The sequence below is a fragment of the Plectropomus leopardus genome, chromosome 6 (assembly GCF_008729295.1).
Source record: "Plectropomus leopardus isolate mb chromosome 6, YSFRI_Pleo_2.0, whole genome shotgun sequence".
Taxonomy (NCBI): Eukaryota; Metazoa; Chordata; class Actinopteri; order Perciformes; family Serranidae; genus Plectropomus; species Plectropomus leopardus.
The window spans coordinates 28,187,666-28,201,237 of record NC_056468.1 but is presented as its reverse complement, the minus strand read 5'-3'; the positions used below and the strand labels follow the sequence as shown (position 1 = coordinate 28,201,237).

General features: G+C 37.3%; 1 protein-coding gene and 1 pseudogene across 1 annotated transcript; both read left to right on the top strand.

Annotated features, from left to right (window-relative positions):
- The first annotated feature begins 1,697 nt into the window (after positions 1-1,697).
- LOC121944271 lies at positions 1,698-4,689 on the top strand (annotated as a pseudogene).
- A 1,086-nt stretch (positions 4,690-5,775) lies between these two features.
- Positions 5,776-12,410, top strand: LOC121944701 (zinc finger protein 852-like). The gene is given in 5 exon segments (XM_042488590.1): positions 5,776-5,926; positions 5,928-6,034; positions 6,792-7,672; positions 9,422-9,599; positions 10,768-12,410. Coding segments are annotated over 5 exon segments (2,595 nt in total). The 5' UTR covers positions 5,776-5,864; the 3' UTR covers positions 12,135-12,410.
- The last annotated feature ends 1,162 nt before the right edge of the window (positions 12,411-13,572 follow it).

The following is a 13,572-nucleotide window of genomic DNA, read 5'->3' as shown; positions in this document are numbered from 1 at the left end:
TCTGCCACAAGTGGTATACCCAGAATCAGAACTGCTCAGTCGCAAGAGATGGAGACACACTCAAGTCCTGTCTGACCATTTCTGGAAGCACTTCATACGGCACTTCCTGCCCACCTTACAAGCACGGCAGAAATGGCACGACGAGAAGGACAACATCACTGTTGGAACTGTGGTTCTCATCGTTGATCAGCAGACTCCGAGAGCTCTCTGGCAAGTAGGAACAGTGAAAACTGCCATACCTGGGGCGGATGGTCGAGTTAGGACTGCAGTCGTCCAAGTTAAGGACCGGACCTATACTCGCCCAGTGGTGCGGCTCATCAGGCTACCTGCTTTGCCTCAGGATGCTACCAAGATATAGGAACGCTGTCCATCCATGACAAATTTTCATACCAAATTTGGGGGCGGCTGTACTAAAGCTTACGCCGCATTTGAAAATTCCGACCGTCTACAGGTCTTTAAACGCACCACAGACGTGTCGATCGGCTCAGAGCAGACGTCGGCTGAACATTCCCTGCAGTGTGTGCGTCCATAGAGCCGTGAGTTATGTTGTTTGACATGTTGTACATGTGGTACACTGTTAATTCTGTTTATCTTTGAGTCAGTTGATGACTTAGCAATAGTTTGTCATCTGATTTGGTAATATGAACAGTTAGCCGCTAATGAGTGGAGTTGGATATGAGTTAACTGCTAACTAGCAATAGCCTGAGAGGTGTATTTGCTGTTTGCTAGTCCCTGTTGTTTATACATTGCATACTGCATGCTATGATCAGTGGCACCATTTCTTCTGCTTATGTTGCATATCTAAGTGATCATTCTGTGTTAATTGTTCAATCCTGACTTTGAGTTTATAACTCATTTGAAGCTGTAATTTCCGTTGTTATCTTGTTAGAGATACACATCCCAGCTCAGTATATTTTTATGTTTAATTGGTGATTTATTTTCTAATCAGCCTGTATTGTTGTGTTTATATTGCAGTAACCACACACATGCGCACGGATTTCATAAAGAGCTGAAACTTTATTCCTGGACTCTGTTTTCCTTCTGCACTTACCTGCACATTAACAAGTGTCCTGACCGACACTCTGAAGTGATTGCTGCCACCCAATATCCCCATACAGTCTCATACAATATCTAAAAACAAAATCAAACTTAAAAATAGGCTATGTGCTTAAAAAACCCAACAAAAACTATTAATTACTGCAAATCTTACAACTTTATCATATAATAAACCCTTGTGTGTCTTCCTACGTGTGTCTCTTTTTTCGTTTCGTTTCGTTTCGTTTCGTTTAATTTGTCTGGGTTGTATGTACTTGTCCCATTACTTCCATTTGTACATAGATTGGACTGTATATAATTAATATGCTAATTATTTTAGCTAACTTTTACACACACACACACACACACACACACACACACACACACACACACACACACACACAGAGAGAGAGAGAGAGAGAGAGAGAGAGAGAGAGAGAATTATTATTATTATTATTATTGTTATTATTATTGTTATTATTATATGCTATATGTCTGTAGTTTGACCAACCATTCAGACGAGTTCAATTAAGGAAACTGGTTTTATTTGGCTATTCAACGTAAACTGGACTCTGCTCTAAATACTCCGGTACGGTAGGTGTCGATATTCGCCAAAAATACACAAGGAAGAAGAACAACTGAACATCAGCGCTGGTGCCCTGAATTAGCCGGAGGACCGTACTGCAGTCGTTTAGATGACTGTTTCATTTGTAATCAAGAAACAATGTCTTCAGTTGAGTATTTGAGAGAGTTTGTCAACGAGCGGCTGGCTGTTACTGCTGAAGAAATATTCGGAGTTTTTAAACAAACTATCGTCGAGTATGAAGAAGAGATCGACCGTCAGCGCAGGCTGCTGGAAAACGTTTGGAAACCTGAAATAAATGTACACAGGATAGGTGTGTAAAACTTTAATAGTCTCTTGAGAATCTATTAGGAATATGGATATATGTACGTATATATGGATATGTGTGTGTTTGATTGTAAATGCGTGAGTGTAATTATTATTATTAAGTGTATGTATGTGTATAAACATGTTAGAAATGAAGTTAATGAATTGAGGAGTAACTGAGAAGATGTAAGAAATAATACCTTTATACATCCTCCTACTCTTTTCTGAACACGTAAGATCTAATTCTTTTGGTTATTTGAGTCTATTCATGATCGCCTTGCTCAATTATTGTTATTTTGCTTTTTTTTTTTTTTTTTTTTAATAATTTTTGTTTTATTTGTTTTGTTCGAAATAAATACCAATCAAACCACATGGACTATATTCCCATGTACAAAGGGTATTAGTGTAAGTCTATTGGTGTATGGTGGTATGTATATTTTAGCCTATATATTGTGGTGTGTTATTATTATTATTTTACATTTATTAAATCAGGGAAGGCCATTGAATCAAGCTGTTTTTTTACAAAGACGTCCTGATTACATTACATATAAAAACAACAAAAAAAAAGCACATTACAATATACATGAGAAGTGAGGTTGATACTAAAGTGCACATTAAAAGCAAAAACACACTATAGTCACTACATACATTAAGAAATACTCCAAAACATCAACACATAGGACAACATCAAAATATGAATTTTATTGTGCCTCCCATTATAGTGTATTATGATGTATGAAACTCAATATTTTAATGAATTTTTAATGTTAAAAATTAGCAATAGCTAAACACTCTTTATGCAACACATTAGTTTCATACTCCGTATTGGAACTTTATTAAATTGCATTGTCCCTATCAAATAAAATTAACTCAAAATAGTCATAATATTCATGTTTGGTTTATCTGCTCATTTCAGTGTGTAATTTCCAAAACAATAACAAATACTCATGATACAATTTTTCTACTTATATACATGTCCTCGAACAAACAGGAGCAGGACGAAGAAAAACTCCTAATACCTGCCCCTTTCCCACTAATAACAGAAGCTACTGTAGATACATAGATATTTTTTCTTTATACCTTCTTTAAAAATGAATAATATTCGAGTTGCATTTGAAGTCATTATCCAGAGAATACCACAGTTTGACTCCATATACTGAAACAGACATCTGCTTTAAAGTAGTGTGAGCGTGCTGAGTCTTTTATTACCAAGTACATTTACATATACAAGGAATTTGACGTGGTGTTTTGGTGCAAAACAATTAACATAAAAAATATTGAATTTAAATAGTATAAGACATAAGATAAAAATATAGAAGCAGTCACATGACAAATAATGTTTTTAAATCAACTGAATCTTAAGATTTCAACACATGAGCTCATTAACAGTTTGTTAGTATGTTCAAAACAGGGCTCAATGCTTTATATGCATAGGTTATGGGAATTAATCTGCGAGACATTTTTGCAATCACAGTAGTATCCTGTTTTATCTGTCCCTCCAGAGCTCCCACAGCAACATGTCTGGGAGGAGGAGGTTCCCCCTGACCAACAGAAGAGCTGTATTCAGGACTCCAGTCTGGACCAGGAGGACCCAGAGCCTCCACAGATTAAAGAGGAGCAGGAGGAGGTCTGCACCACCCAGGAGGGAGAGCGGCTTGCACTGAAGGAGGAGACTGATAGCTTCGTGTTTACTTATGAGGACAGTGACCAGAGTGAAGATCAGACTCTGTATTTGAATCCTGATAAAACTCAAAGTGCAGCAGAGAAGGAGTCTGTAGGGACATCATGCCGGTTATCAGCTCCGTGGTATCAGAGGCACAAAGTGACCAGCAGCTCCTCTCTCACAACCTCCAAGTAGCTGAGAGCCAAGAACATGAAGGAGGCAAGCATGGAGGCTCGGGATCAACCAGAAATGCAAAAACAAAGAGAAAACGTCACAAAAGCAGAAGTCACAGTAACAATGACAACCCTAACTTGTCAGAGAATCACTGTAATACTCGCATGGGTAAAAAGCCAATCAAATGTGACACGTGTGGAAGAGAGTTTCCCTTTAAGTCACATTTGGAGAGACACCTGAGAGTCCACACAGGTGAAAAGCCATTTTCATGCAAAATATGTGGGAAATATTTCTCATGTTCTAGTATCTTAAATGTCCACATGAGAACCCACACAGGTGAGAAGCCGTATCCTTGCAACACCTGTGGGAAAATGTTCCGTAGCAAATCAGTTTTGGGCCATCACATGAGAACCCACACAGGTGAGAAACCGTATTCTTGTGTGAAACATGCGGGAAAATATTCCGTCAGACATCTTCATTGAACATTCATATAAGAACTCACACAGGTGAGAAGCCGTATTCTTGCAAAACATGCGGTAAAGCTTTCAAATGTAGCAGCAACTTAAATATCCACATGAGATCCCACACAGGCGAGAAGCCGTATGTTTGTAAGACCTGCGGCAGAGGATTCTGTGACATTTCAGGGCTGAAAAAGCACATTAGAATCCACACAGACGAGAAACCCATTTGTTTGCACAACATGCGGGAAGGATTTCAGAATTAGTCGTGAGTTGATGGTGCACATGAGAAGAGACCACGCTGATGAGAAGCCATACGTTTGCGAGACCTGCGGCAAAAGATGCTCTGATGCATCTGACTTTGACAATCATATGAGAACGCACACAGGAACATAGCCACACTTTTGCAAAATATGTGGAAGAGAATTCAGTTTGAGAAGTTTATGGTCAAGACACACAAGAACTTACAGAAGGAGCCTCATAATTGCAGCATTTTGGGGAGAAGCTGTCCTCAAATCATGTATTTAAAAAAATACGAGGATCAGTGAATGAAATTCACTTTTTGAGTAGCTACATCTATAACCTAATGTAAAACATTTTAAATAAAGGTAAGATGTCAATATCTTAATGTATACTTTTTCTATATATGACTGTGTAATATTTCAGCTCACAAAAGCATTTCTTTGAAAAAACTGTTATCTCCCAAATAGAGGTAAAATGTTGAAGTGAGTGCACAGTAATGGCTGTTAACCATTTAAAGTCCTCACCAAGAAAACAGAATGGAAGTTTTTTTCTTTGCATATTTTTTGTCCTTGGGGCTATAATAACAAAAATAATGTTTTTTTCTTTTCTTTTTTTTAAAAACATACCCTATATATATATTAAACAGATGATGTTTAAATTGAGTCAGGGTGCACTGACATCTTGTTAATGCTGTTATGGAAGTCTTCTTCCTCCTAATAAAATAGAAACTTGAATTCAAAAAGAGCATCAGTCTTGTCAGATTTTTTTTAACAGGCTCACATGTAAAAACACGGACCCATCAAAACATGCACTTTTTTTTTCTTTTTCTTGCACTTTGTTTTCTTTTTCTAAATAAATAACACAATGTAAATATGTTGCACATAGAATATTGCATAGAAATTTCTTTTTTTTTTGTATAAAATGGAAGCAAAGCATTTTATTTTTCAATAACTAATGGAGAACGGTTAGTAAGTTTTTACTTGCTCCCACTCCTTTTCGGATATGCTTATATGCTTGTGTATAACTATATTATATCCTTTTTGTATTTCTTTTTTTTTAATATATACGAAATAAATAAAGTTCAAATCAAATCAAATTCAGAAGCATAATTTGTACAGAGAAAGGTTTGGTACACATGTTTCTGGCTGTCGCCTTTGGTGGGCTGTTTATTTGGTAAGCACAATATTTTGTTTGTAATGCATTTTTAATAAAAATGCCATCAGTCGAAAGCGGAAAGAAGAAAAAGTTCCGGCACTTCCACTATCGGAACTCCACAGAGTGACACCAGCGGAAGTAAACAACACAGGCGACAGCGTTAGCACGTCTGTAATTAGCCTAACTAGCCGAGAGATGATATTGTAGTCGTAGTGCAGATAATCATTTCATTTGTCATTAAGCAACAATGTCTTCAGTTGAGTACTTGAGAGAGTTTGTCAACGAGCGACTGGCTGTTGCTGCCGAAGAAATTCGGATTTTTTGAGAAAACCATCGTCGAGTACGAAGAGGAGATCAACCGTCAGCGCAGACTGCTGGAAAACGTCTGGAAACCTGAAATAAACGTACACAGGATAGGTGTGTAAAACCTAAATGGTCCTTAAAAACCCGAGTATCCTTAATATACAGCGGGAGAATCAAGTGCGTTACTCTACTTGTCAATATATATATATATATATATTTTTTTTTTTTTCTTTTTGCATGAGATGTATGTCCAAAGCAGCTAACATTATTCACAAGAAATCTAGACCAGATATCGACATTAACTCAGTAAAACCAGACAGATAAACACTGTAACACTGTATCCAGTCTATAAAACATTTCGTGCAATAAAGTGGAATGATACAGGATAAAAGGGTAACGCTTTAGATTAGAGCATATAATGTAAAACAACTCCTGAGTTACTGCTAATTCTGCTAATGATAATAATAATAAAATGTATGTTTATAATAATGTATAATAATTATTATATCAATGCTAATAATAATAATAATGACAATAAGTACAAAAAATTGTAATGTTTTTTGTTTGGTTGTGTGTGTGTGTAATCAAATAGACTAATTCAGTTAGTTAAATCTTTATTTTGAACCCGGCAAATAAAATAGGAGAAAAAAAAATACAAGCAAGAAAAACAACATCAGGATGCCCATTGAACATATTCAGTAAACAAACATATTACATGTCCGAAAAGGAGAAGAAGTGAATACTTATCTTAACTTAATTGTTGCCTCCACTGTGGGATCTTAATGGTTTAAAGATATACTTGTATTTTTCTGCTCAGATGTCTATTTTCTCTATCACAGTACCCTATTTCCTTTGTTGTCTGTCCCTCCAGAGCTTCCACAGCAACATGACTGTCAGGAGGAGGAGGTTCTTGCTGACCAGCCGCTCCATATTCAGGGGAGGGACTCCCGCTTGGTCCAAGAGGGTCCAGAATCTTCCCAGATTAAAGAGGAACAGGAGGAACTGTGCTCCAGCGAGGAAGATGAGCCACTTGTACTGAAAGGAGATGCTGACACCTACATGTTGACTCCTACTTATGAGGAAAGTGACGACAGTGAAGATGAGACTCTGAGGTTCAGTATGGATAACACTCCGAGTGAGGTGGAGGAAAAGCATTTAAGCTACATTTCAATTATAAGTTCTGGAGTACCAGACCCAAACAGTGACCACCCGTTCCTCTCTCACAGCTCTCATGTAGCTGAGAGCCATCACAAAAGCAGAAGTAACAATTTAGACATTCACCATAATACTCACACAGGTAGATATTCCTTCAAATGTGACACATGTGGAAAAGAATTTAAGTGTAAGTCATCGCTGGAGCGACACATGACCATCCACACAGGTGAGAAACCATATCGATGCAAAGTTTGCGGGAAAGAGTTCAGACTTAGCAGTGTCTTGAAAGTCCACATGAGAACCCACACAGGTGAGAAGCCGTACCTTTGCAAGATCTGCGGGAAAAGATTCAGTCAGACATCAACATTAAACGTTCACAGAAGAATCCACACAGGTGAGAAGCCGTACTTTTGTAAAATATGTGGGAAAGATTTCAGACGTAACGATGATTTGATAGTGCACATGAGAACCCACACAGGTGAGAAGCCATATTCTTGCAAAATATGTGGAAGGGATTTCGGAAGAAAGAGTAACTTGTTGGTTCACATGAGAAGAGCCCACGCAGGCGAGGAGAATTTGGAAGAACTGTGGGAAAATGTATTTTGATGTGTCTTATTTGGCAAAGCATGTATACACACAAGTAGCCTTGTACTTGCAAAATATGTGGGAGACGATGCAATTCTGGTGGTTCATAGTAAAAACACACAAGAACTCTAAGAAGTGAGGATCTACATAATAACAGCACTTGTGGGAACATTTTTTACTCAAATCATATTCAAAAACACCAGAGGATCAATATACACAGTAGAAAATATCAAGCTGAAACTTCTGTGGAGACGTGTTCACCAACTGAATGAAATCCACGTCTGCGGTAGCTACATCTCTGAGTATAAAATATTTCAACTGAAGATACGATGTCAATATCTCAATGTAAAGTTTTCCTTTGTATGACTGTATTACTCCTTTTTCTGTATGCAACAGTATTCCTTTGAAGCAACTGTAATCTCCCAAAACAAGAACAAATGTAAGTTTCAAAGTGAGTGCACAGTCGTGGCTGTTCAAGTAATGGTGTGATCGTGATGGTTGTTGGTTTTGCCAAATGTCGATTTTTGAAGTATCTTAATCTTTTTAAGGACTTAAGTCTGTTTTCTATTTAATAGCTTCATGTAAAGCCTCCTGCACATCTTTGCAAAAGTGTATTTTGTATCTGAGAGTGACTGACCACTGTTGTTTATTACCATATAAATATACCAATAAATACAAACATGCCTTCTTTTTGCTATTCTCACTTTAATCTCCCTTTTTTTGTGACCCAATTCTAAATTTTTGCATTTTCACTCGACAAATGACTAACTTATTTATCACAATAGTTACTGGTTAATGCCAGTTAAATGACGAGACTAAAATGACCACAATGTTACTTATCTTCACTTTGAACTAGTATGACATACAGCAGAATTAAGAAATTGAATTAAACGACAACTGTGACAAAATGTAAAAAGGTGCTTGATACATTTACATCTTGAAATGAATATATACATATTTTAAATATTGTACTTGAGTACCACTAATGTATAGCTTTATATCAGTGTTACTTAAATAAAGGTCCTACAGGTCCATTTGCAAATATGTGTACATTGTCAGGGAGTTTGGATGAAGCAGGTGATATTTAAAATGGATATATTTACATTGAAACTTTATGTAGGGGCCATACTAAATTGCACTTGGTTTCAGACACAGATCAGAATCTGTGGGCTGTATGTGGGCAACATATGGATACATATTAAACAGAAATAAAATGATTTATTTAAAAAAGTAATGGATGTAATCCAAGACTTAACTATATGTAATTTTTCACCTTGGCACTGGACCATTATGCATCATGATAAATTTAAGATTTCTTATTTTAAATTTATCTTTACCATTTGCATTACACCTGAATTTCGACTTAAATTAACAGAATACATGTCACTGCTTTTTAACAAAAATATTTTATTCTACTTAATACAAAATCATTTTTTGCGATGAAACAAAATAAGATGCCAATCAGTTAAGAGTAGTAGTTTGTAAAGTCGCACTTAGTTTCCTCGTGGATTACAGTGAGTTACGTGTACGTCGTTACTACTAATGATGACCGAAAATAACACGAATTTTGAATAAAATGCCATCAGTTGAAAGCGGAAAGAAAACCTCAGTCACGTCCACTGTCGGAACTTATCAGTGTGACACAAGCGGAAGTAAACACAGGAACCGTTAGTAGCGTTAGCTCCGTTAGCTCCATGAATGTAATAAATTAGTTGGAAGAATCTGTTGTTGTCGTTGCGCTGATATATTTTTTATAATGAGGAAACAATGCCTTCATTTGAGTATCTGAGGGAGTTCGTCCACGAACGGCTGGCTGTCGCTGCTGAAGAAATATTCGGATTTTTCGAAAAAACTATCGTCGAGTACGAAGAAGAGATCGACCGTCAGCGCAAACTGTTGGATATCGTTTGGAAACCTGAACTAAAGATACACAGGATAGGTGAGCTAAACCTCACTATTATTTAAATAAAACTACCAGAGGAGTTTGACTTATATAGGATCCTAATAGTTGAAAGACATACTTAATGTGGCATTGCAAACAAAGGTTTTTCCACGAAATATTGAGTAGATTTTAGTCAATGTGGTCAATATTTTTCCCGATGCAATTCCACTTTATTGCACATTGTTTTTTTCATGGATTGAAATGTTACAGTTTCTTAATATCTGATAATACCAACGTGTGGTGTAAATGTAGTGTGAATCAGGCCCGGTTCTAGCCTGCTTTGAATGGGGGGCAGTAAGAGATGTTAGTGGATGATATGAGCTATTCTTTAGGCACTTATGCTGAACCGTGTCATGTTTTTATCCAAAGTTTTTTGATAAAGGCAACATTTTGTGCCTTTTTATGCACTGTGGTAGTGATACTCAATAGTGCATAAAACTATTAACTATCGGGGGCCAAATCTGGCCACGAATAGGGTGCTGGGTGGCCCCCAAACCATTTTTTGATTAACAATGAAAATTAAGTGATACTCACTGGGAATTGTTTTTGTGCTGTTAGTATGAATAAGGTCTCAGTATGCATAAAACATTATCAAAATAAAGCTTGTTGTTTAAAAAAGTGCCAGTGGTGAATCCCACTCATCCCCAGACAGAGATCATAGCTAAGACTTAATGTCTTATAATCGTCCTAAAATCCTAGAAATGTCCTTAAGTATAAAAAAAATGCTGAAATCCCAGAAATGTCCTGAAATCTTAAATATGTCCTAAAATCGGAGGAATGTACTAAAATCCTAAAAACCTCCTAAATGCTAGAAATGCCTAAAATTCTCGAAACATGTTTGGGGAACATGCGTGGGCAAGTTGTGTCTCCCTGCTTTAGTGACAACAGCTGCTCAAAATGAGAATTTTCCAGGTCTAAAGATGCCTATGTTTGGCATTAGTGGGGCAGCTAGAGCATTTTGGGGGCATTTCCTCCCCTTGCCCAGGCCTAGAACCAGCCTTGCTGTGAATAACTACATTAAAAACATGCTTAATGTGAAAAACGTGAATAATTGTTTCCTCCACTGTATGATCCTAATGGTTTACAGATACCCTTGTATTTTTCTGCTTGGATGTCTATTTCTCTATCATAATACTCTGTTTCTTTTGGTTGCCTGTCCCTCCAGAGCTCCCACAGCAACATGTCTGTAAGGAGGAGGAGGTTCTCCTTGACCAGCAGCTCTGTATTCAAGAGAGGAGCTCCAGTCTGGACCAAGAGGACCCAGAGCCTCCACAGATTAAAGAGGAGCAGGTGGAACTTTTTATCAATAAGGAGGAAGAGCATCTTGATCTAAAGGAGGAGACTGGTTCGTTTTTATTGACTTCTACATATGAGAAAAGTGACCACAGTGAAGATCAGACTCAGTACCTGAATCCAGATAAAACTCTTGCAGAGAAACAGTCTCTAGTGAACATGCCAGCCATAAGCTATGTGGTATCAGAAGCTCACTGTGACCAGCAGCTTCTCTCTCACAGCTCTCATGAAGCTGAGAGCCAAGATCCGGAAAGAGGCAAGAACAGAGACTCAGAATCAACTGAAAATGCAGAACCAGAACCTAAAAAAAGACACCACAAAAGTAGAAGCTGCAGTAATCATGTAAACAACCTTAATTTATCAGAGCTTCACCGTAATACACACACGGGTAAAAGGCCTTTTGAATGTGACACATGTGGAAAAGATTTTAAGTCTGAGTCAAAACTGAATATACACCTGAGCACCCACACAGGGGAGAAACCGTACCTGTGCAAGACCTGCGGGAAAAGATTTGGTTACTCATCAGTACTGAAAACTCATCTACTTATCCACGCAGATAAGAAGCCATATGTGTGCACAATATGTGGGAAAGGTTTCAGAATTAGCAGTGCGTTGACACTCCACATGAGAATGCACACAGGTGAAAAGCCCTACGTTTGCAACACATGCGGGAAAACATTCTGTGCCATGCAAGTACTGAAAAGGCATATGGCAATCCACACGGGGGAAAAGCCTTATTCTTGCCAAACATGTGGGAGTGCTTTCAGACAGATGAGTGACTTGAAAGTCCATATGAGAATCCACACAGGTGAGAAGCCGTACCTGTGCAACACCTGTGGGAACATGTTCTGTGACATCTCAGCGTGGAAACGGCATATGAGAGCCCACTCAGGCGAGAAGCCGTACGTCTGCAAGACCTGCGGGAAAACATTTGGTTATATGTCAGTACTGAAAACTCATATGAGAATCCACACAGGTGAGAAACCATATTCGTGCAACACCTGTGAGAGAAAATTCTCTCGGAGGCCAGACTTGAAGAAGCACCTGAGAATCCACACAGGTGAGAAACCGTATGTTTGCACAACATGTGGGAAAGCTTTCCGACTTAGTGGAGACCTGACGGTTCACACGAGAAGAGCACACACTGGTGAGAGGCCGTATCTTTGCAAGACCTGCGGAAAAAGTTTCTTTGACGTGTCTTATTTAGCAAAGCATACAAGGTTGCATACAGACAAGTAGCTTGCTTTGTGTTGGCAAAATATGTGGGAGACAATTCAGTCCATGTGGTTCGTGGTCAAAACCCACAAGAAGTCACAGAAGGGAGGAGACATTTAATTGCAGCACTTGTGGGAAAAGTTTTACTCGAAACACACTCTTAAAAAAAACACCAACCCAAAAGACGAGGATCATTAAACAGAGGAGAAACCATTGAACAACTTGTGAAGAAGTTTTCATTGACTGCATGAAGAACAGTTTTACAACAGCTCCGTCTGTGTCACTGAATGTAAAAATGTTTTGATTAAAAATGAGATTGCAGTATCTTAATGTAAAGTTTCCCTTCCTTTGACTGTATTACTTATGTTTCTGTTTGCTAATAGTTCTTCTTTGAAACAGTCATAATCTCCCATACTGCGGACAAATTAACTTCAAGTTCAATGTAGTTAAAATAATACTGTGGTCTTGATGTTTGTACTAAATTCATAAAGTGTCTCAAAATCACTTCAAGTTATCAGTTTAACAAAAACTTAAAATGCTTGTACTAATATTTTAAAATTTCAAATAAGCATAACCTTGCATTTTAGATTGACTGACATCACCGTTACAAAATCCTATTAAATGTAAACATGCCCATTTGTTATTATTATACACTACCTCCATTAAGTGTAAAATAAAAGAAAACTTGCATTTCTTTTACAAATTGAATTAAAAAATTGCGACATATTAGGAATAGTTACTCCATATGTATGTACACTGAAGTAAATACAAGTACTCCAATCACAGTGTACTTATATTTGACTACCACTAAAATATAGTTATATATCAGCAGTACTCAAATACAAGGCATTTACTTAGTAAATTCCCTGAAATTAATGAGTAACAGTGCTTGATTTTCAGTGTATGTAGTCAGTGATGTCTTCAACCAAAATATATTGATCATTTTCAGTAATTTCAGAGCAATGTGTTTTTACAGTTCCTAAAGTTTCCAGAATTGTAGCTATTTCAGGGTACATGTATTGGACTTTTTACTTTGGAATACATATCACACATTGTCAGGACCCTCAACATCCAGCACAAAATGAAAGAAAAAAAAGACATTTTTCTCACAATTTGGTGTTATTTCATTTTTATTTCATAAAGGACACAAGTAGCATGTTTAACCCTTTAACTCCTGGATTGACATCGGTTTTCTTGTGTTGGATTCCGCGTCCTAGCGTTTAACCTGAAAAAAATGATTTGATGTCTTTTAAAAACATGGAAAAACTTACTGAGCAACTGGGCCAGAAAGGTCATGCAAACTGCAAAATAAAAATAAATAAAAAATGTAATTATTAATTTTTAAATATTTATTTTACTTTATAGAACATTTTTAGGGCATTTTTGTTCATTTGCTTATCGCCCTCTTTCCATGTTTTAAAATTAATTAAGCCAAATTGCTCAGGTTTCAAAGGCTTTTTGT